The sequence below is a fragment of the Leptopilina heterotoma genome, unplaced genomic scaffold (genome assembly GCF_015476425.1).
Source record: "Leptopilina heterotoma isolate Lh14 unplaced genomic scaffold, ASM1547642v1 Lhet_220, whole genome shotgun sequence".
Taxonomy (NCBI): Eukaryota; Metazoa; Arthropoda; class Insecta; order Hymenoptera; family Figitidae; genus Leptopilina; species Leptopilina heterotoma.
Window position 1 is genome coordinate 813,559 of NW_025110938.1, and position 21,489 is coordinate 835,047.

General features: G+C 23.1%; 1 protein-coding gene across 3 annotated transcripts in view; it reads right to left on the reverse strand.

The window, feature by feature from the left end:
- The window catches only part of LOC122502092, a 34,122-nt gene extending 13,045 nt beyond the window's left edge, over positions 1–21,077 (reverse strand). The window contains exons 1-3 of one of the 3 annotated variants that reach the window (XM_043611983.1): positions 20,811–21,077; positions 19,078–19,207; positions 18,602–18,989 (exon numbers count right to left, since the gene is read on the reverse strand). In XM_043611983.1, the coding sequence (XP_043467918.1) occupies positions 18,602–18,636 (35 nt within the window). In that variant the 5' untranslated portion in view covers positions 18,637–18,989; positions 19,078–19,207; positions 20,811–21,077. Of the gene's footprint in view, positions 1–4,219; positions 4,439–18,601; positions 19,298–20,810 lie in introns of those variants that run through there. The other 2 variants (XM_043611984.1, XM_043611985.1) reach the window with 2 other exon arrangements.
- Between the last annotated feature and the right edge of the window lie 412 nt (positions 21,078–21,489).

Here is a 21,489-nt window from a genome sequence, read left to right on the forward strand (position 1 = left end):
ATAAAAAATATAAAAAGGTAATGTCCAAATTGAAAATATTCTCACAATTTGCACTTTTACAAAATTTTGTATTAAAATATAAAATAAAAAATATAAAAATAATATAATGTCCAAATTGAAAATATTCCCACAATCTGCACTTTAAAAAAATTTTGTATTTATATAAAAATAAAAAATATAAAAATATAAAATCGAAATGTAAAGAAAGTGATGATAATAAATACGTATAAGAAATAATTATTAATCGACAGGAAATGATTTTCTTTCAAAACTGGTCTTCTTTTGCAAAAAAGAGAAGTTAACTAATTAAAGAAGAGGAAAAAACGCAATCATTCATCAATAAACACGTTTTTCCAGTTTTATGTCAGGCATACGTGAACTTTCAAAATAAATAACGAAAGTGTTATAAGAACTTCTTGTAATCTTGTGTATATCTCAGCAAATCAGGAAAATCGTAAGTTCCCTTGTATTGTTTACAAAACAAGTTCGAATTGAAAGTATACTTTTTTATATAATTGCTAATTGCTGTAGAAATATTTTTTTAATTTCCAAATTAAATACAAAATATTATATTATAGGGAATAGAAAATATTTTTAATTTCAATATGAAAAATATATCACGTTCCATATTTATTGAAATTAAAAATACATATTCAGGTGTTATCGAAATAAATTACCATTAAAATAGGAATAAATACGTTTTAATCTTTTTCTTTATCTTTTTATCATTTATTTGCACATTATGAATAAATATCCACTTTTTCAAAATAAAATTTAAATGAAATATTTTATTTCATTTTTTTGATGTAAAAAAGTGAAATATTTTGTTTTTTTAGACTATCAGATGGAAAAGAATTCGAAATTTTTTTTAATGAAACCTTTGCTCTTAAGTATGAGAAAAAATAATTATGTGACTATTACTAATTATAGTTTTATTAATTTTATAAATTGTAAATTTTTGAAGTCTCAATCGGAATGAATTATTACTTTTGACGTCATTCTCACCAACAACAGGATTATTTTTTTCAAATAAACTATAATTCGAATTTCGAAATGGGTTAATTAAAAATAAATTGATTAATTTATATTTAATAATTTATTACTGAAAAATAATTTATAATTAAATAAATATTATTAACAATTAACATTGACATTAACATTAACATATTATTAATAAGGGGAGCGTTAGCCTACATTCTTAACTATCTGAAGAAAATGATTTAAATCTTCCATAAATTATTAAATTATTAAATTAAGCTATTAAATTAAATCATTAAATTATTATTAAATTATCTTCCATAATTATTTTTATAGTAATTTTTTGAGAGAAATTCAATTTGGTCGTAAAGTAAAATCAATCAGAAAATATTTTTACCCTTTTTAAAATTTTTATTTTTCTTAAAAATTAATAGACTATAAAACCCCATACATATAAAAAAATATATATAAAATATAATATGTAAAAAATATATTTTTATATACACAAAAGAATATTGTCGACGGCAAAAAATTATCTGAATTTCGTCATCAAATTTTTCAAAAGAATTCAATTATTTTCTAAAATGTTAATAAATCCTTCGAAACAATTCAATTATTTTCCTAAATAATAAAATTCTTCACAGGAATTCAATTATTTTCAGAACAATTTTAATTTAATTCCTCGGAAAAATTCAAATATTTTCAAATATTTCTATAAAATTCAATTATTTCCTAAAATTTTAATAAATTCTTCGAAACTATTCAATTATTTTTGTAAATTAAATACTAAAATTCTTTGCAGAAATTTAATTATAATTTTAATCCAATTTAAATAAAATTACACGAAAGAATTTTATTATTTTCAAAAATTTCCATAAAAATTCAATTTTTACAAGAATTTAAAATTCTCTAAATATCATTAAATTATTCTCAAAATATTTTTAAAAAAATTCTATATGGAAATTAAATTACTTTCAATGCAATTTTTAAATATATTCGTCAAAAAAATTTAAAGAATTCAATTATTTTCATAAATAATAAAACTCGTCGAAGAATTTCAATTATTTTACTATTTTAAATTAATTAATTGAAAACTTTAATTATTTTCAAAAATAACAGAATTTTCCACAGAAAATCAATTCTTTTTAAAAATTTTAATAACATTTTTCGCAATAATTGAATTATTTTCATAAATAATAAAAGTCATCGCAGGATTTCAATTATTTTTAACAGAATTTTACAGGAATTATTCAAAAAATGTAATTATTCTAAAAAATTTCATTTCAATTTCTCAAAGAAATCAATTATTTAAAACAAAGTTTTTTTTCAAATTCTTTGAAAGAATTCAATTATTTTTAATTATTTTAATAAAATTGATCGAAAGAAATAATTTTTGAACTAATTCAATTAATCTTTTAGATTTTAATAAAATTCTTTTCAAATTCAATTATTTACATAAATAATTCTTCGAAAAAATTCAATTATTAAAGATAAATAACAAAATTATTCCTGAAAATTCAATTATTTTGAAGCATCTTAATAAAATTGTTTGCAAAATTCAATTATTTTCATAAATAACAATATTCAACACAAGAATTCAATTATTTTTAAAAGTAATAAATTTTTTCTTGGAAATTCAATTATTTTAAAGAAATTCTAATAAAATTGTTCGCAAGAATTCAATTATTTTTAATACTACTTAAAATTAATTAATTGAAAATTTCAATTATTTTCAAAAAAAACAAAATTTTTCACAGAAAATAAATTTCGCAATAATTCAATTATTTTCATAAATAATAAAATTCTTCTCAGGAATTCAATTATTTTCAATTTAATTATAATAAAATTTTTCTTTATAAAATTAATTTACTTTCAAAATTTTCAATTAAAATTATTAAATATTATAATATTAGTTAGTGAGTTATTTTTTAAATTTTTATTTACATTAAGTTATTTTACTTATTTTATATTTATTTAATTGATATAAATAAAATAAACTAACTAATTAAATAATTTATTATTTATAAATTTTATAATAAATAATTTAATAGGCGTGATAGAAATAAATGTTTATTTAACTTAAATAATTTTAAGTTTTAAAAAAATGTCTCTCTGGGTGAATTGTAATATAGATACATAAACTACAATACAAATAATAGTAATTGGCTGTAAACATTTAAAAAAAAAACTTTTCACATTAGCAGTTTTCTTATGTCAATATGTAAGCAAGCAAAGGTTAAACAACTCATCCCACCTTAGTGACCTTTCTCATTAACATAAAGAAACATTCCTGTAATCGCAGTCAATGTATTCACTGCATGATGTAAATATAAAGAAATCGAATCGGAAATAAAAGTAGAACAACTTTTTCTTCAAGAAAAAAAAATGGAAACCTTTCTTCTATGCACTTGCACTGACAAGAAAAAGAAGAGGAAGAAAAAACTTCATTTTCTTCACACTTGACTGCATTTCAATAACAAGTCCATTATTCCTCAGACACCTGCTTCTTTTGTAACCTTACTGTACATTAATATATTATAGGACTTCTATTATTTTCTTACGCGCACGACACACTTTGAATCGAGAAATTAATTATCTCATGCGGTCCACGAACAATTCTTGACAAAAAAATAATACTTCATATCAGTAATTTTTTCTTAGAGATTAAGAAGTAAATTTTTGTTTGTATTCATGTTTTTTGGGAGAGGATATAGAAATTTATTTTTACTACCGTATTATTAAATTTTAATATTTTATATTTATATTTTATTTACAATTATTTTTATTTTCTACTTGATATATTTTTTATAATATATTCTTTGCATATTTTATTCTTCATGTATTGTTCATTCAAATTCTCTTTTTTTACATTACATTTTAAATTTTACAAAGAAAAAAACTTCACTTGGAAACAGTTATAAATTTTCAATGTATTAGCTTAAGTTTTAGTTGTTTTAGGTAAAACTTTAGCTAATCTAGAAAAATTTATCGCTATTCCAGTTGAAGCTTTTTTCGTGTTTTTTAAACCACTGAAACTAAGTAAAAAAAATAGAGTAAAAAATTGCAACTACGAAAAATAAAATAGTAACTATTTTAAATAAACAAAAATTTCTACTAAAACCACTGAAATTAAGTAAAAAGATTTAAGTAAAAAATTATAACTACAAAAAATAAAATAAAAAAATTTTACGTATAGAATTATATTTACTATTTTCATTTTGCCATTAAAAATAAAACTTACAGAAAATGAAGAACTATAACTAAGTGTTATCCACATGAAATCAGGGGCAACATTTTAATATCCATTAGAAACTTTATATTAAAAACTGTTGGAAACTCAATAAAAATAATAAAAGTTTAGAAAAAATTTCTCTCACTCGAGACGATGCGATATGTACAAAAGACACGCTCTCGTGAAAGAAAAAGGGACTCTTTCGTTTACAACGGAATGAACTAAACTGGCACGAGACAGAAAAGAGAGAACTCTCTTCTCTCCCCTGAAGACGTGGAGAGGTGGTCAATTAGCCGTTAGTCAGCGCAGCACATGCCTAGTCCATTGACCAAGCAACCACCGTCGTTTCAAACTCTCCTTGTATGTTACATTTCTAGAATTTTGTGGTTTTTATATAGACACGCAATAGAAAAAAAAATCTTTAAGCCAAAAGAATTTCATCAAACAGTAGATTTTTATCCGAAGGAATAACATTTTCGCAATATCTCATACATGTCTTTCTTAAATTTTATCTGATTCACTTTTTTCTGTCTCAAGACAGTTTCGTTCATTCCGTTGTGCCGAAAGAGGAGTCCCATTTTTTTGTCGGATTTATTTTTATATCTTTCATAAAAGAGTACTTTTTAAAATTTTTCATATCCCAACATCTGAGAAATGATGTTTTTTTCTGAAAATGATAATGGTGATAATAATAATAATAATAATAATAATAATAATAATAATAATAATAATAATAATAATAATAATCGTAATAATGATGATAATAAAAGAATTTGTAAAGACGTGTAATTTATTTAAGACCTTTTATTTAAATAATAATATGACGATGATGATGATGATGAAGATGAAAAGAGGAAAATGAGGATAAGAATGAAAGATAATGAAAATGATGTCAGTCTGAATGAAGAAGAAGCTAATGACATAATTACACTGTGGATGAAGATGAAGATTATCTTCATCCTCGTCAACAATATAATTACATCATTATCTTAAATATCTTTTTTATAAGAAATAGTTGACGAAATTTTATTAATTGAATCGTTTCAAGTAAAGAGAAAATGAAGGAAATGCCACTAAAGATGATGATTTGGTTTCAAAAATTGTTGATGATATTAAAATATACCAAATATTTTTTTGTAAACTAAAAATGTCGAAAATGATTTTTTATAAAAGGCAGTAAATGTAGAAAAAGAAGAAAACATCTTCTGGTACCTAATATGCAAACAAAGATGATGATAAATGAAAAAATACAAAAATAGAAAAAGATAATAAATAAAAATCAACAGAAATAGAAAAAAAATAATGATGATGAAGATGATGATGATGATGATGATTTATGAACATCATCATAATTTTTTTCCTTTTCTATTTCTGTTAATTGTTATTCATCATCATCATCAACATTATTATTTTCTTTTTCCTTTTCAGCTAATTCTATAATTGCATCATTATTTTAATATTAATAATGATAAACAAAAACTAACAAAAATAGAAGAAGAAGAAGAAGAAGAAGAAGAAGAAGAAGAAGAAGAAGAAGAAGAAGAAGAAGAAGAAGAAGAAAATAATGATGATGATACTGGTAAAAAATAAAAATCATCAGTAATAGGAAAAGAAAGAATAATGTTCATGTTGTTGGTGAAAAATAAAAATCAACAGAAATAGGAGAAGAAAATAATGATGTTGATGGTGATGATGCTGGTGAAAAAAAAATCATCAGAAATAGGAAATGAAAATAATAATGTCGATGATGATGATGATAAACAAAAACTATAACAGAAATAGAAAAAGAAAATAATGATCTTGATGATGATGATAAATAAATATTACCAGAAACAGCAAAAGAAGAAAATTATATCGATGTTGATGATGGTGACAAATGAAAATCAGCAGAAAATAATAATGTTGTTGATGATGATGATAACCAAAAACGAACAGAAATAAAAAAAGAAAATAATGATGATGATAAATAAAAATCAACAGAAATAGAAAAAGAAGACAGTATTATTAAAGATGATATATGATGATAAACGGAAATAAAAATATTTTGATAAAATCAGTATGGATTATAACAAATAAAATAATATGTTTCGATTTTCATTCATAAGAAAAATGACTAATGCTTCAAGAAATAAAATTAATCGATTCACGAATACCAAGACAAAAAAAAACTATAATATAAATATAAATCTTCCTTAATAATTCTTCAGAATTCCGAAAGTTACTTTTTTTCTTTCCTCGCAACGATAAAATCGAGACCTACATAAACGAACTTCTTCATAATTCAGTGTACACCAAAGTGCTCTTAAAGCTTACATAACGTATATTTTAACTCCACTTTTGTGCCGTGGTGTTACCCTTTCATTTCCGGCTCGCTGAATATAAAGAACGAGTTTAAAATTGAAAATTTTCAAGTCAATAAAAATCTTATTAGTTCACACAGAAATATAATCATTTCTCTTTTTTTGCTACTTATGTATGCGTAAAGAAAACAGAGAGAAAATATTCCACTTTTAAGAATAGTAGAATTTTTCCCTTCAGTTTTTTTTTCTTTAGTTTTTAATTATCAACATTATTAGAAAAAAATGTATTTTTTGTCTCAATTTGCCAAACTTAGAAAAACTGTGTCTTGATTAAAAAAAGACAACAATTTTGATACCGTTTTTTGTCTAAATTTGCCAAGTTTAGAAAAACTTATAAAAAGAAAAAAATTTAGCATTTTGATAAACATTTTGATGAAGAAAAAAAAATTTCGAAAATGTCGTTCTCATTGAGAAAATTTTTCTTCTGAATTTCAAGACAATAATAATAATATTTGATAATGATGATAATAATCGAGACATTGAGTCAGCGGCGCAAGTCCCGCTATTTCGCCTGACCGGAATCATTGCTCTGGAACAACACATCTTCTTGAGCCTAGTCGCAGCAAGAAAGAGAGAACTCATACACCACTAAAATGACGCACGTGCATGCTCACGTGCGTCCCCAGTCGTGCACGTGGTATTCGCCGTCTCTTCTTCGTTTCTCAAAAAAGACACAACTTCCCTCCATTCTCACAACTTTCCTTCTAACTAATTAAAATTCCTCGACCACTGTATGTATTTCTGGTATCAAAAGAAAAAAAAATCAGAAGAAAAACAATAATTTCTGAACATGAAGATAATGTCGAATTCTATAAAAAATTATCATCTTCTTTATTCACTTTTTCTTCTTAACCTTATAACGAATTTTGTGATGATGAACCTCTGACTACTTTTTGGTTCTAAAAGAGATTTTCTAAAGAAAAAATTTTCTAAAAGAATTTTAAAAATATACAAATGAAACTAATATTGCGAAAGTCGAAGAAGAAAGGTGATCATCATCACTTTTCTTCTTCCATTTTTTCGACTTTGAAAATTGTTTCTGATATTAACAAGAATACTGTAGAAGTTGAAGGAGAAAAAGTGAATGATGACGAAGAAAAAAGGTGAGAAACAAAATTGTATAATCAACAGTAGAATTGAAGAAAAAGGACTAGAAGAAGATGCTGAGGAGGAAGATAACGATAATGATATCGATAACTTTGAAGAAAGAAGAGAAGAAAAATTAAATGATGAAGAAAAGAGACAAGAATTTATTAATAGTATCAAATATGTTTAAGACGAAAAAGAAGTTGGCAATGAAGAAAAGAGTAGAAGAAGATGCTGAGGAGGAAGATAGCGATAACGGTAACGGTGAAGAAAGAAGAGAATAAAAATATTGATGAAGAAAGAACACGAAAATTTATTAATAATATCGAACATTTTTACGACGAAAAAGAAGTTGTCAATGAAGAAAAAGGACTATAAGATGATTCTGAGGAGGAAGATAACAATAACGATAACGATGAAGAAAGAAGAGAAGAAAAATTGAATGGTGAAGAAAAGAGACGAGAATTAATTAATAGTATCGAAGACGAAAAAGAAGTTGGCAATGAAGAATAGACTTAGAAGAAGATGTTACGGAGGAAGATAACGACAACGACAACGATGAAGAAAGAAGAGAAGAAAAATAGATCAAAATTAAAAACGATTTAAATTACTTCTTTCTTCTTTTTCTTCTTTTCTTCCTTTCTTTGTAGAATACTTTCGGTTTTGAACTACGAAGCAGAATATTTTTCTGTCAGAAAAGACAAATACAAAACAATAGCGGAAACAATTTACGACTGGCCTATATATTCTTGTCTATATGCAAAGCATGACCCTGAAGATCGTTATCGCCATGGAAAGAGTTACGATTGTTAAATAGAATTGTCCAAAGTCAAGCACGCAAGGAAAATAATTCCACGTTTTTAACTTTCTGTTTTCTTTTTTTAAACAATCCTTGAAAAAACAGTGAAGAAAACTTCCTCTTGAATATATTTTATTCAATAAATAATCGAACAAAAGTAATCTAAATAATGGAAAGCAGTTTCAAAGCCTCGACTTGTTATCCTAAGAAAAAACTGTGAAATAAATAATTGGAAATAAATAATAGAGATAAATAATTAATATAAGATAATATAAGATAAATATAAGATAAATAATTAATAAATAATAATAAATAAAAATAAATAATAATAAATAATAATAAATAGTAATAAAAAATAATAAATAAAAATAAATAACAATAAATAATAATAACTAATAATAAATAATAGAAGAAATAAACAGTAGGAATAACAGAAGAAATAAACAGTAGTAATAATTGAAGAAATAAACTGCAGGAATGATTGAAGAAATAAGGAATAATTGAATAAACAAATAATCGAAAATAATGCAATAACTTCATGAATCGATAAACCCATCGAAGCTATTTTCTAATAAAATAGAAACAAGACCAAAAATACATATAGCTTAAAATTACGACTATCGATCGTTACAAAGGTCAAGCCATTACTGTCGTGAGTGCATTTAGCAGTCACCTCTTGCCGCTATTGAGTTTCTGCAAAGTGACTCTCTATTTCTTAGGATAAAAAAAAATTCTATTTCGACTTTGAAATCACTTCGTGAAAAGACATGAGAATTCCTTTCAACTGTCCCTTATTTTTCTTTTTTTTTTATCTCGACCCTCGACAACATCGTGGAAAACGAGATAGGTAAGTGTGGTCTTCATTTTTCACCCGCGCGCATAACACTTTTATAATGTCATCGTATTTTCTATAGATAAACTTCCGCTAAACAACTCTTATGGCTCAAGAAACCCTATCACGTAATTCGATCTCGAGCAATGTTCTGCAAAATGAATTAGAATAAATCAAAAAAAAATAAGAGCATCCAAGACTCCGACTCCTTCGTCAGTCTTTTTGAAAAACTTTTATTTAAATTTCTTTTTTTTAATTTTTATTATTTAATAATTTTTAATAATTTTTTAATAATTCTTTTGAAAGTGTTATTTATTTTTAACACATTATCACACAATTTATGTAACTTTTCTTTTTTTGAACGATTTTTCTTAGGAAAAAAATAATTTTCTGTTAAAATTTGCCGATGATCTGAAAAGACGCAAAAAGCTGACGCATTATTTTATATATATATATAGATATATAATAAAGATTACAATTAAAAGTAATAAGTACCTGACGTAACTAATCGCGTACCTATTCAAAAAAATAAAATTTCTAATTTTATTATTGATAAAATAATGAATCACGTAAGAAATTTATTATTCATTACTAATGGTTTATTATTAAGTGAATATTAAAAAAAACAATTATTTTTATTTCTCTTCGCTTCAATAATTTTTAGATTTTTTAATTAAAAATCTTCTTTTTATCGAATTAAATTATTTTCACAAATAATATTCAATTTTCAAAGAAATTCAATTATTCAAAACACAACTTTCATAAAATTTTGTGAAAAAAGTAATTTCTTCTAAAAGATTTTTTATTATATACTTCTCAGAAATTCAATTATATTTAAAAAACTTTATTTAAGTTCGGTGAGAAAAATTCAATTATTTTCGGAAATAATAAAATTCTTCGAAAAAATTCAATTGTTTAAAAAAATTTGATATTTTTTATTTCGTAGAGTGTAATAATTATTTTTTCATTTTTAATTACATTTATTGAATGAACTTAATTATTATCAAAAATTTTCATAAAATTCTTGGCAAAATTTCAATTATTATCAAAATCTTTCCAAAAGAATTCAATTATTTACAATTTTTTTTTATAAATTTCTTTGCAATAATTCAATTATTTTCATAAATAATTAAATTTTTTACAGAGATTCAATTATTTTCATGAATAATAAAACCCATTATAGAATTTCAATTATTTTTAATGCAATTTTAATCGAACTCCTCGAAAAATGTAATTATTCTTGAAAATTTCATTAAAATTCGTCGAAATAATTCAATTATTTAAAAATTTGTTGATAAAATTCTGTACGAGAATTCAATTTTAAGAAAAATTCATTGATTTAAGAAATTATTTATTTTAGTATTTAAATAATTGAATTCTCGTAGTATTTTCTAATAAAAATTGATTTAAAAATGAATTTCAGTTAAAATTTTAGATAATAATTAATTTTTTTGAAAAAGTTTAATTGAATTTTTCTTGAAATTATTTCAAGTCTTTATTTTCCAAATATATAATTGAAAAACTTCCGAATAATTGAAATTTCGTAAAATTAAATTGTAAACAAATGGATTTGGAAATTCTAAAGAAACTTTTGCAAAAATTATTAAATAATTGAATTCATGCGAAAAATTGTATTACTTGTAAAAATAATTGAATTCTTGCGAAGAATTTTATTAAAATTTTTGCTAACAATTTTCTAAAAATCTATTTAAATAAATTGATTTTTTTTCGAAAAATATTAGGAAAATTCTGTTTTAAATAATTGAATTCTTGCGAAAAATTTTATTTAAATTTTTGTAAATAATTTAATTTTTTTAAAGTTTTTTTTTAACAAGTTGAAGATAAAGTAACGAAAAAAAAAACAAAATTGATTTCAGTGATGAGATAAGAGTTTTTATAATATTTTCCATTTTTCCAAGAAGATAAAAATAGTTTTTTTTAAAAAATAATAATCAATCGCTAATTGAATTTACAGTGTGCGCAATGTTTGAGGGTAATACACTCATAAATGACAATGACAATACTAAGCTGACATAAGTTATAACTCCCAGTAAATTAGAAATCTTTCTAGGTCATACATTTATGAGACGGTTGAATGCTCGATTGTGATCAATATAAATATAAAAAAGAAGAAATAAAATTAACACCTTTTAGAAAAAAAATCTAAAAAAAAATATTAAATATTCTCTATAAACACACAAAACAGGAAACAAATAATAAAACACGATTGTTAAAATGAATTTCGTCGTGGCAATTTAAAAAATCTGACACAAAAGGACATTAAAAAAAAAAATTTTCTACTTGTACTGCGACAATCAACGTCCATCGTTTTGTTGGTAACTTCAAGGCTTTTCTGACACGTCTCTGCTAATACTAATTATCGTCATTTTTACGCCTCTGACTTCATGTATATAATTTTTTTTCCTTAAATTAATATTGCGACGTTCGTAAATACTAAATATTACCATTTATAAAGATAAAGGGAAAAAAATACAATATTTATTTTTTGTATCATATTTTTCACACTTTTTTGAATTATTTATGAAGTGTATTATTATCTTGAAAATTTATTATTCCTCATTTGACAAAAGTCTCGAGACTTTATTTTTCATTTATTTCATTCTTTAATTCCTCGTTAAATCATTTTTAAACCTCTTCTGATTGTTTTGTATCTATTTTTAGAAATAACATTCGATTGTTTTTAAAAGACTTTGTTCAAAACAACAGAAAAAGGATTGTATATAACATTAACAAATATTATATAAATAAATATATATTATAATTTTTTATAATTTAAATTTTTTAAAATTAAAATTTTTTTTTAAATTTAAAATTAAAATTTTTTTCTAAAATATTTAAATTTGTAAAAAATTCTACTATAGAGAATTATTTATACATTTTACCAATTTTAAGTATTAAGTGTTTGAAATATATTTTCTCGTCTTTTAATTATTTGTTTTCAACCTCAAAACAAGAAGAGGAAAATAATTTTTTTTTTCCTTCAGGAAACTAAAGATTAGTGGCATCGTAAATTCTGCTTGGCAGATTTTTCTAATGTTCTTCAAAGTACGCGATCTGAGTCAGCGGCTATAGTTTCCGTTATGTCAGTTTCTAAAATGCAATGGAAACGCGTTTTGTAATGTTACATATTATTGTATGTACAGACGTTAAATAATTCTCAGAGGAGGTGAAGTTTTGCGATAACGGCTAAAAATGGCAAAAGAAGTCAGTGTTTTACAATTTTTTTTTATACTTGATACAATTTATGATTAAAATAAAAATAATTTATAACTATTAATTTATAAAGAGTACAATTGATAAAATTACTGAACTTCATGCGGAAAATTATGTAAAATTTTTTACTATATCATTTATTTATTCTATTCCTTTCAATTTTTTTTTAATATCTTTATTTATTACAAGTTCTACACTGAAAAAAATTTTTTTTTAATTATTTAAATTTTTAAGAATAACTGCGTTTTTAGCGGAATTTATTTAAAATTATATTAAAAATGATTGAAATCCTGCGATGGCAGATATTGAAAATCATTGAATTTCGAAAAGGTTTTAAAAATAATGAAATTTTACAAAGAATAAATTGTATTACAATTTTTGAGAATAATTGGCATTTTATTAAATTTTTTGGAAAATAATTGAATTCCTAAAAAAACATTTTATTATTTATGAAAATAATTGAATTCTTGCTAACGATTTTATTAGAATTTTTAAACTAACTGATTTTTCTAGAAGAAAATTACTTTTAAAAATAATTGAATTCTTAATGAATATTGTTATTTATGAAAATAATTGAATTTTCGGGAATGAATTTGTTATTTATCGACATAATTGAATTTCTTTGAAAATTTTATTCATGAAAATAATTGAATTCTTTGAAAAAATTTTTTTTTAATTCTATTGAAAACAATTCAATTATTATAAAGAATTTCATTAAATTTTTTTTAAATAATTGAATTCTTTCAACGATTATTATTGAAAAAAATTTTAAATAATTGAATTCCTGTGAAGAATTTTATTATTTATAAAAATAATTGAATTGTTGCGAAGAATTTTATAAAAATCTATTTAAATTTTAAAGAAATGATTTTTCCAAAAAATTTTATGAAAATTGTGTTTTAAATACATAATATAGTATTTCTTTGAAAATTTTTATGAATTTATTTATTATTTATGAAATTTATTATTTATGAAAATAATTGAATTCTTTCAAAAATTTTATTAAAATTATATTAAAAACAATTCAATTATTATAAAGAATTTCATTAAATTTTTTTTAAAAAATTGAATTCTTTCAACGATTATTATTAAAAAATTTTTTAATAATTGAATTCCTGAGAAGAATTTTATAAAAATCTATTTAAATAATTGATTTTTTCGAAAACTGTTAAGAAAATTCTGTTTTCAATAATTGAATTTCTTTGAAAATTTTATTTATGAAAATAATTGAATTCCTGAGAAGAATTTTATTATTTATAAAAATAATTGAATTCTTGCGAGGAATTTTATAAAAATCTATTTAAATAATTGATTTTTTTCGAAAAATATTAGGAAAACTCAGTTTTAAATAATTGAATTCCCGTGAAAATTTTTTTATTTATGAAAATAATTGAATGTTTGCAAAGAATTTTTTATTAAAATAGAAGATATATTAAAAATCATTGAATTACGAAAAATTTGTTAAAATAATTGAATCATTTTAAAGAATTTAAAAATTTTTTGAATTTTTTCTAATAACTTTATTAAAATCTTTTAAAATAATTTTTTTATTTCAACTCTTAACAAATTTAAAGTAGTGTTAATTTTCAAATATGGATAAAAGTAGCTTTTAGTGTAACAAATAAAAAAAAATATCCAAATAGTAGCAAATCGTAAAAAAAAAGTAGTAAATAGTAGGTTTTAGTAGATGAGTGCAAGGCCTGTTATCTAAATTTCTGGTATCAATTTGCTATTTTCAAGAAAACTGTGTTATTACTTTTTTTTATTAATATTTTTTCTATTATCATTAAAATTATAATGTGAGATCAAAATTGTTATAAATTTTCATTATTTTTCTCGTAATTTATTAATACATAATTCACAAGAAAAAAATCCTGGTGAAAATGAACCAAATCGAATTACTGACAGTTTGATGCGATAATGATGATAACTGAATAAAGATTTGTTACATAAGACAGGGTAAATTAATGTCAACTCAATTTCTTGACAAGTTGAAGTCTGGGGAAATTAATAGGATTAGAAAAGTAGTGTGTAATTTCAAGTGGAAAGTAAATAACCTACTAAAAAATAAATTGTTCAACTCAAGCAAAATTCTCTATTTCTTCACTGAAAGGTGAAGAAATAGAGAATTTCGCTTGAGTTGAACGATTTATTTTTATTTATTAACGATTTATTTACTTTTTAACTCAAGCAAAATTCTTTATTTCTTCACCTTTTGGTGAAGAAATAAGGAATTTTACTTGAGTTGAACGATTTATTTTTATTTATTAACGATTTATTTACTTTTTAACTCAAGCAAAATTCTTTATTTCTTCACCTTTTGGTGAAGAAATAAGGAATTTTACTTGAGTTGAACGATTTATTTTTATTTATTAACGATTTATTTATGACTCAAACAAAATTTTCTATTTCTTCACCCTTTGGTGAAGAAATAAGGAATTTTGCTTGAGTTGAACGATTTATTTTTATTTATTAAATTCTCTATTTCTTCACCTTTTAGTGAAGAAATGAGGACTTATTTATTTTTTAACTCAAGCAAAATTTTCTATTTCTTCACCTTTTGGTGAAGAGAATAGAGATCTCCCAATTGGAAACAATTTTTATTCATTTACTATACATATATTTTTCTTTTATAAATAAAATAAATAAAATAATTAAAATAAATTAATGTTAAATTCGAAAGAAATGAAAACTTGGATGAAAATAAAAATAGTCAAAAATTCAAAAAAAGTAGTTTTGATTTGATTTAGGGCAAGTTTGTGTAATTATTAATTAATTTCTTTTTGGAAAATAAATATATTTGGGTCAATATATCGATGAGGTTTATAACTTTTAAATAACCACCTGCAATATAAACTCTCTCTCTCGACAATTTCAATTTGTGCGGGGAAGCACCTTGATCAAGTTCAAGGTCTTCCGAATATTATGTAAGTCCTGGTAAAACCAGCTTGTGATCTTTCTCCGCACGTTCCTTTTCATTATTGAATCGTCAAGCGTGTAGGTTGTCACATTACACTGTCACCGGATGTTGACTTCCTAATATATGCTGTACACTCTTTTTTTCCTATTTTTTTCTTCTCTTTTTATTATTTGGGACAAAGAAAATTAGTTCGTTTATATTTAATATTATTTACGATTGTACTCATAATAACACTAAAAATTACATTCAAAATTTAAACAATAGAGAAATTATTTTCGAAAATAGAAAGTTGGTGTAGTCACTTAAAAAATATTTTCGAAATTTAGGTCAATTTTTAATTTGAGTATAATTTATTTAATCGTACTATAAATACTTCATAACAAGTAGTAATTTATTATTGTAGAAGGGGGAATTTTAATTTATCTTCATTAATCAATTTTTTACACTATTGCTATCATTTATAAATTAATCAACTCAAATTTTTTGGTAATTTAAATTTTTTTTAATGTAATTTAAAATTTTTTCCTTCTTTTTTTTATTATTTCCTCAAATTAATCTAATTTCGAAATAACATTTTATTTGGCTCAAATAAAAAGCTTATTTGAACCGAATAAAATTTTCTTAAATTCAAATAAAATTTATATGAACCAAATGAAATTTTATTTAAAATGAAATAAAATTTATTTAAACGAAATGAAATTTTATTTATGTTGAATAAAATTTTTATTTAAAACAAATAAATTAACTTACAATTAGTTGTCTCTGAGGCAAATTGTACATTTACTTAAGTCAAATAAAATATTATTTATGATTTAAATAAAATTATTCTTTGGGTGTAAATAATTATACGTACTAATTAAATGAAATGTGAATATAAATATTTAATAAATAATAATTTCAATAAAATAATTTCAATGAAAGAAAAAGCAACTAAAATATTGTTCCTTTCAAGAGACAATAAAGGTCAAGTAAATGTTTTTTTTCTGCAGTCGATTGATTTATTATTATAGGTACAAAAAACTGACAAGCGGATATTATTTTTTTTTTTACTCTTTTTCTATAACAAAAATTGCAGACTCGACATTTTGTAATATTTTATATAAATATCGTCAATATTTTATCTGATACTAAATCTAATGTGTATAAAATATGAGGTAATTAAAATACGAGATAGTAATATGTTTAAAAATAGGTAATAATTAATAATAATTTATTATTACTATTATTATTATTATATTATTACAATTATTTATATTTTTATTAATATTTTTATTACCTATTATTATTATTTTTTTTTATTCACAATCGACATTGTAAATAAATAAATAAAATAAATAAATGAAATTAATTAGAGATTCAATATAATTTAATGTGAAATCTTTTTTTTTAAATTTTCGAAAAAAGTAGAAATTCTCTACTGAAATAAGAAGGAAACTGCGGGATCTCGGGATCAACTTTCCTTTTCGGATGGAATCAAAAATAATTTTTTGTCTTTTTTAGTGATTCTAAATCACTTGGATTACACTCTGACGGAAAAGTAATTTCTGCGGCAATTATAGGCCTTATCCACCTTTCTCTTCATCTTTATCGCTGCATATTAAAAGAGTTGTGGGTGAGTGCACCTGCTCGTAAAATAAATTGGTAAGCGTGGGACATAAAGGTTACGTATTGTATGTACACGTGTGTGTTTGTTATGTGAACAACCAAGTAATCATTTCTAACTCTAATGTTGATAGGCATTTACCATTTTTTCCCAAAATTTTCATTTTTTTTTTCATTTTTTCCCAAATACCAAATTTCTTTGGAACTTTCTCTTCTTTCAGTTCAATTTTCCCTTTTTTTGTTGTATAAATTTTTTATTCATCTCTCACTTTTAGTCCAATTTCCCCTTTTTGTTTATAAATTTTTATTTATCTCTCACTTCTAGTCCAATTTTCCCTTTTATGTTTAAAAATTTTCATTTATTTTATTTATATATATAAAGAAAAGATGTTTTTTTTATTCTTGTGGCCTATGGGCCACAACTTTTCTCTATTATAAATGGTTGAAAATAAAGGAGTATTTACACTTCTTTTTTTTATTTATATAAATATTTTTTATTTTTAATGTTAGTTTAATGTTTATTTTTATAATTTATATAAGAGCACTACCAGTATGAATAAATACGGGTACCTATATGTAATATTTAATATTTTATATACATTACTGTTTATTTTTATAATTTACACAAGACCGCTACCCGTATACAAGTAAACAAATAATTTATAAATAAAATTTGTGAATAAAAACTTTTTTACTTTTTATAACTAATTTATTATTATTTATTTATTTATTTATTTTACTAACTTTATTATTTATGACGCGCTTCGAAGAAAGGTGTAGAGGTTCAAAAAAAATTTACGTTCAAGAAACGTTTTTAAAACGTTTTATGTCTGTCAAATTAACATTTTATAACATTTTAAGTTTTTTATTATTATTTATTATTATTAATTATAATTTATTATTATTTATAATTATTTATTATTATCTATTAGTATAATATTATTTATTTTCAATAGATATTTTAACTGTAAATTAATTACACCGTTTATTCGAAATTTACATAAAAGCCAACGTTTTTCTATTATTATATTTACTTGAAACAAGAAAATTGGATATTTGAAATCAATAATTTCAGTATTTGAAACAAATATGAATTGAACCATATTTAATTTACTTATATAAAAATTGTTTGATTCAATGAAATATTTATTTGATAATACACCATTAATTGGAATCAAATAAATTTTTTTTATTTTCAATTTTTCGATTAATTATTAAGAATTATATTGCTTAAGAATTCTTTTCGAAGTGAATGATCCTAGAAAATGATCCTAGCAATGATCCTAGGCGGAAAATACCTAACGAAAAAAAATTCTGTCGCGAAGAATCGAACCCTAAACCCCATTGCTAGAAATCGAGTACGAAAGCCGCTTGGCTACATCACTTAATTACAAGAAACGATGAATATTCCCGAATCGAGTTAGTTTCGACTTTAAATTAGAAAATTATCAGTTTTTTCGTTTATTACAAAAGTAAACTTATTAGTACACTTATTAGTAAACTTATTATTAAACTTATTAGTGAACTTAATTGCGAAAAAAAATAAAAATTCCCCTACCTCACTGAATAGGTCCTTCCTGATTTGGAGGCCATTGCACTTGACGCGACGATGCAGTGGCGTGGCTTCAAGATCGATTTTCCACACGCGGAAACACTCCACCATCCACCCTCGCGAGATTTTGACTGCGTGCCTTCTATATCTATGTAGAATTCCGTAGAATTCCTCTACTTGTCCTCGAATAGCACCATCATCATCATCCCCCTTCCTTGGAAACTGCTTCTCCCGCACAGTGCGCAAAAATTCCTCCCTCTCAACACACCCCCTTTCCTTCTTCTTCTCTTCGAATCGATATAATAGGCGCAGTGGCGCCAAATCTCTGGAATTATCTTTTTTCCTCTCCTTTCTTCACCGATTTTTCATTTTTAAATTCCAGACAGTATTTTTACTAAAAAATTGTAAATTTTCCAGTGTGGATTATCATTTTCTCGAAAATTCTTGAATTTACTGCTCATATTATGAAGCGTGAAAATCACCATTAGGAGAACTGAGTGAATCTCATCATCTTTGTGAAACTTTTAGTTCTTGATTCTCTTTTCCATTTTTTTTTTTTTTTTTTTTTTTTTGCCACTGAATTATGAATTATTAGATCGATTAATCCAAGTTCTAGAAAAGATAATAGAAAGGAAAAAAAACCGGTCAGTGGGTCACTTGACAAATTTCATCACTCTCTAAATATTTCTTCTTTTCGCACTTTTTACTGTATCACAATTTTTTTCGCAGTATTTTTAAGGCTCTATTTTAGATTTTAATAAATAAATTATTAGTTGACTATTATTATTATTATTTAATCATTATTATATTATTATTGATTGGGAAAATAAATATTAATAAAATTAGATTAATATTACATTCAAATTAATATTATTAAAATTTAATTAATATTAAATTCAAAGCAATATTAATAAAATTTAATCTGTTGATACAATAAATATTCTCTCTTTTTGAATCAAAAATAATATTTTATTAAAATTCACTCTCTAAACATTTCTTCTTTTTACACTTTTTTCTGTATCACATTTTTTTGCCAGTATTATTGGGACAAAAGCAAAATTTTTAATAAATAAATTATTATTGATTGGTAAAATAAACATTTTTTCTATTTTAATAAATTAAATTTTTAATAAAATTCTTTTTTTAAATAAAATAAATTTTCTCTTTTTTAAATAAAAAAAAAAATATTTTATTAAAATTCACTCTCTAAATATTTCTCTTTTGTACACTTTTGTCTGTATCACATTTTTTTTTGCTTTTTTTATTATTTTTATTATTAATTTTTATTATTAAGACTGTATTTTATTTTTAATAAATAAATTATAATTCGGAAAAGTAAATATTTTTTTCTTCATTAATAAAATAAAAATCCTCCTTCTTTGAATCGAAAAAAATATTTCATTAAAATTTTATTCAACATTGTATAGAATTTAGAAAAAAATTTCTATTTCTGAAAAATTGTTTTTTTAGTGGAAAAAAATTTGTTTTTTTTTTTTTGAAAGGTCAATTCAAATTACAAGACGTTTAAGAAAATTACGATAGAAGTATAGTAGCGTTTTTTTAATGAATTGCAAGTGAATCGATTTTTGTTATCGTCAAGGTTCGATCAATCATTTTTTTAATTTAATATTATTGCAATTAGCAAATTGATGTTTGCGTTTTAAAAAATTGTTTATTAGGAAACGTCGAGAATTTTTCATTCGATTGTTGTTTAGATTAGATAATAATTTAATTGAAAACCGCTTAGAGAGATAAATTAATAATAAATAAATTTTAATCGAAAATTATTTTGAATTTTCAATGTAAATATAAATGTAAATTTATATTAAAAATATGAATTGTATAAGGTTTCTAAATTTAATATAAATATAAATTTTATATATTTAATATAAATTATAAATTTTTATCTATATTTATTTTTTCCCAATGTTTATTATTGCGAAAAAATACGAAATTCTCAGAAAAGAAGATTCAAAATTCAGTATACATTTTTTTTTATTTTACCATTGCACTAGTTTAAAAAAAAATTGTTTCTTCCACGCATTTCACTTTTTGCAAAAAATATTTCTATACACATTCGAAGTGCACAATGAATAATTAATGAAAAAAGCACAATGAATAAATAAAAATGCACAGTGAGTATAATAAAAAATATAAATAATAAAAATACACAATTGCAGTCACTTTATTGAGTAAAGTATGAAAAAAAGTGTACCTAATATATTTTTTTTTCTTCAATTCGAAACTTTTATTTTATTATTATTAAATAATTCACAAGACCGTGAATATTGAGGACGATCGATATTGATTTTGCAGAACCGCAAACGTTTTAAATATATATATTATTTCTTTTATAAAGGGAAAATAAGCTGAAAGCACGCGTTGCTGAAAATTGTTCCGGCAGTGTCTCTCTCTTGGTATAGCAGGTGTACGACTGCGCCTCAACATGCGAGAGGAATGAAATAAGCGAATGAACTGAGGGAAGGAGTCGCAGACTGTACGAGTGAGACTCAAGGCAAAGAGCGGGTGGTGAAGTTGCGGCGAAGGAGAGAGGGACGACGGTTCTATCACTGGGAGGGAAAAAAAAATACTAAGAGGGTCTTTTTTTCAAATCCGGAAAATGCATTTGTATCGCGAAAAAAAAATTTCTAGTTTGGCAAAAATTCACAAGCACAGAGAGAGAGAGATAAATGTCACCTTGCGAACCGTATCGACCGTATTGCAATGGAAGGAGGTGATAAAATTGCTACGCGCAAGGCATTATTGTCATGACATCTATTTATTTTCCTTCGAATGCGCGATAGTAATGCAAATGAACAACTTTAACAAATATTTAATTATTTTCTCTTATTTTCCTTGAAATGAGAAATTTTTTTTTTCTATTTTTCGGATTA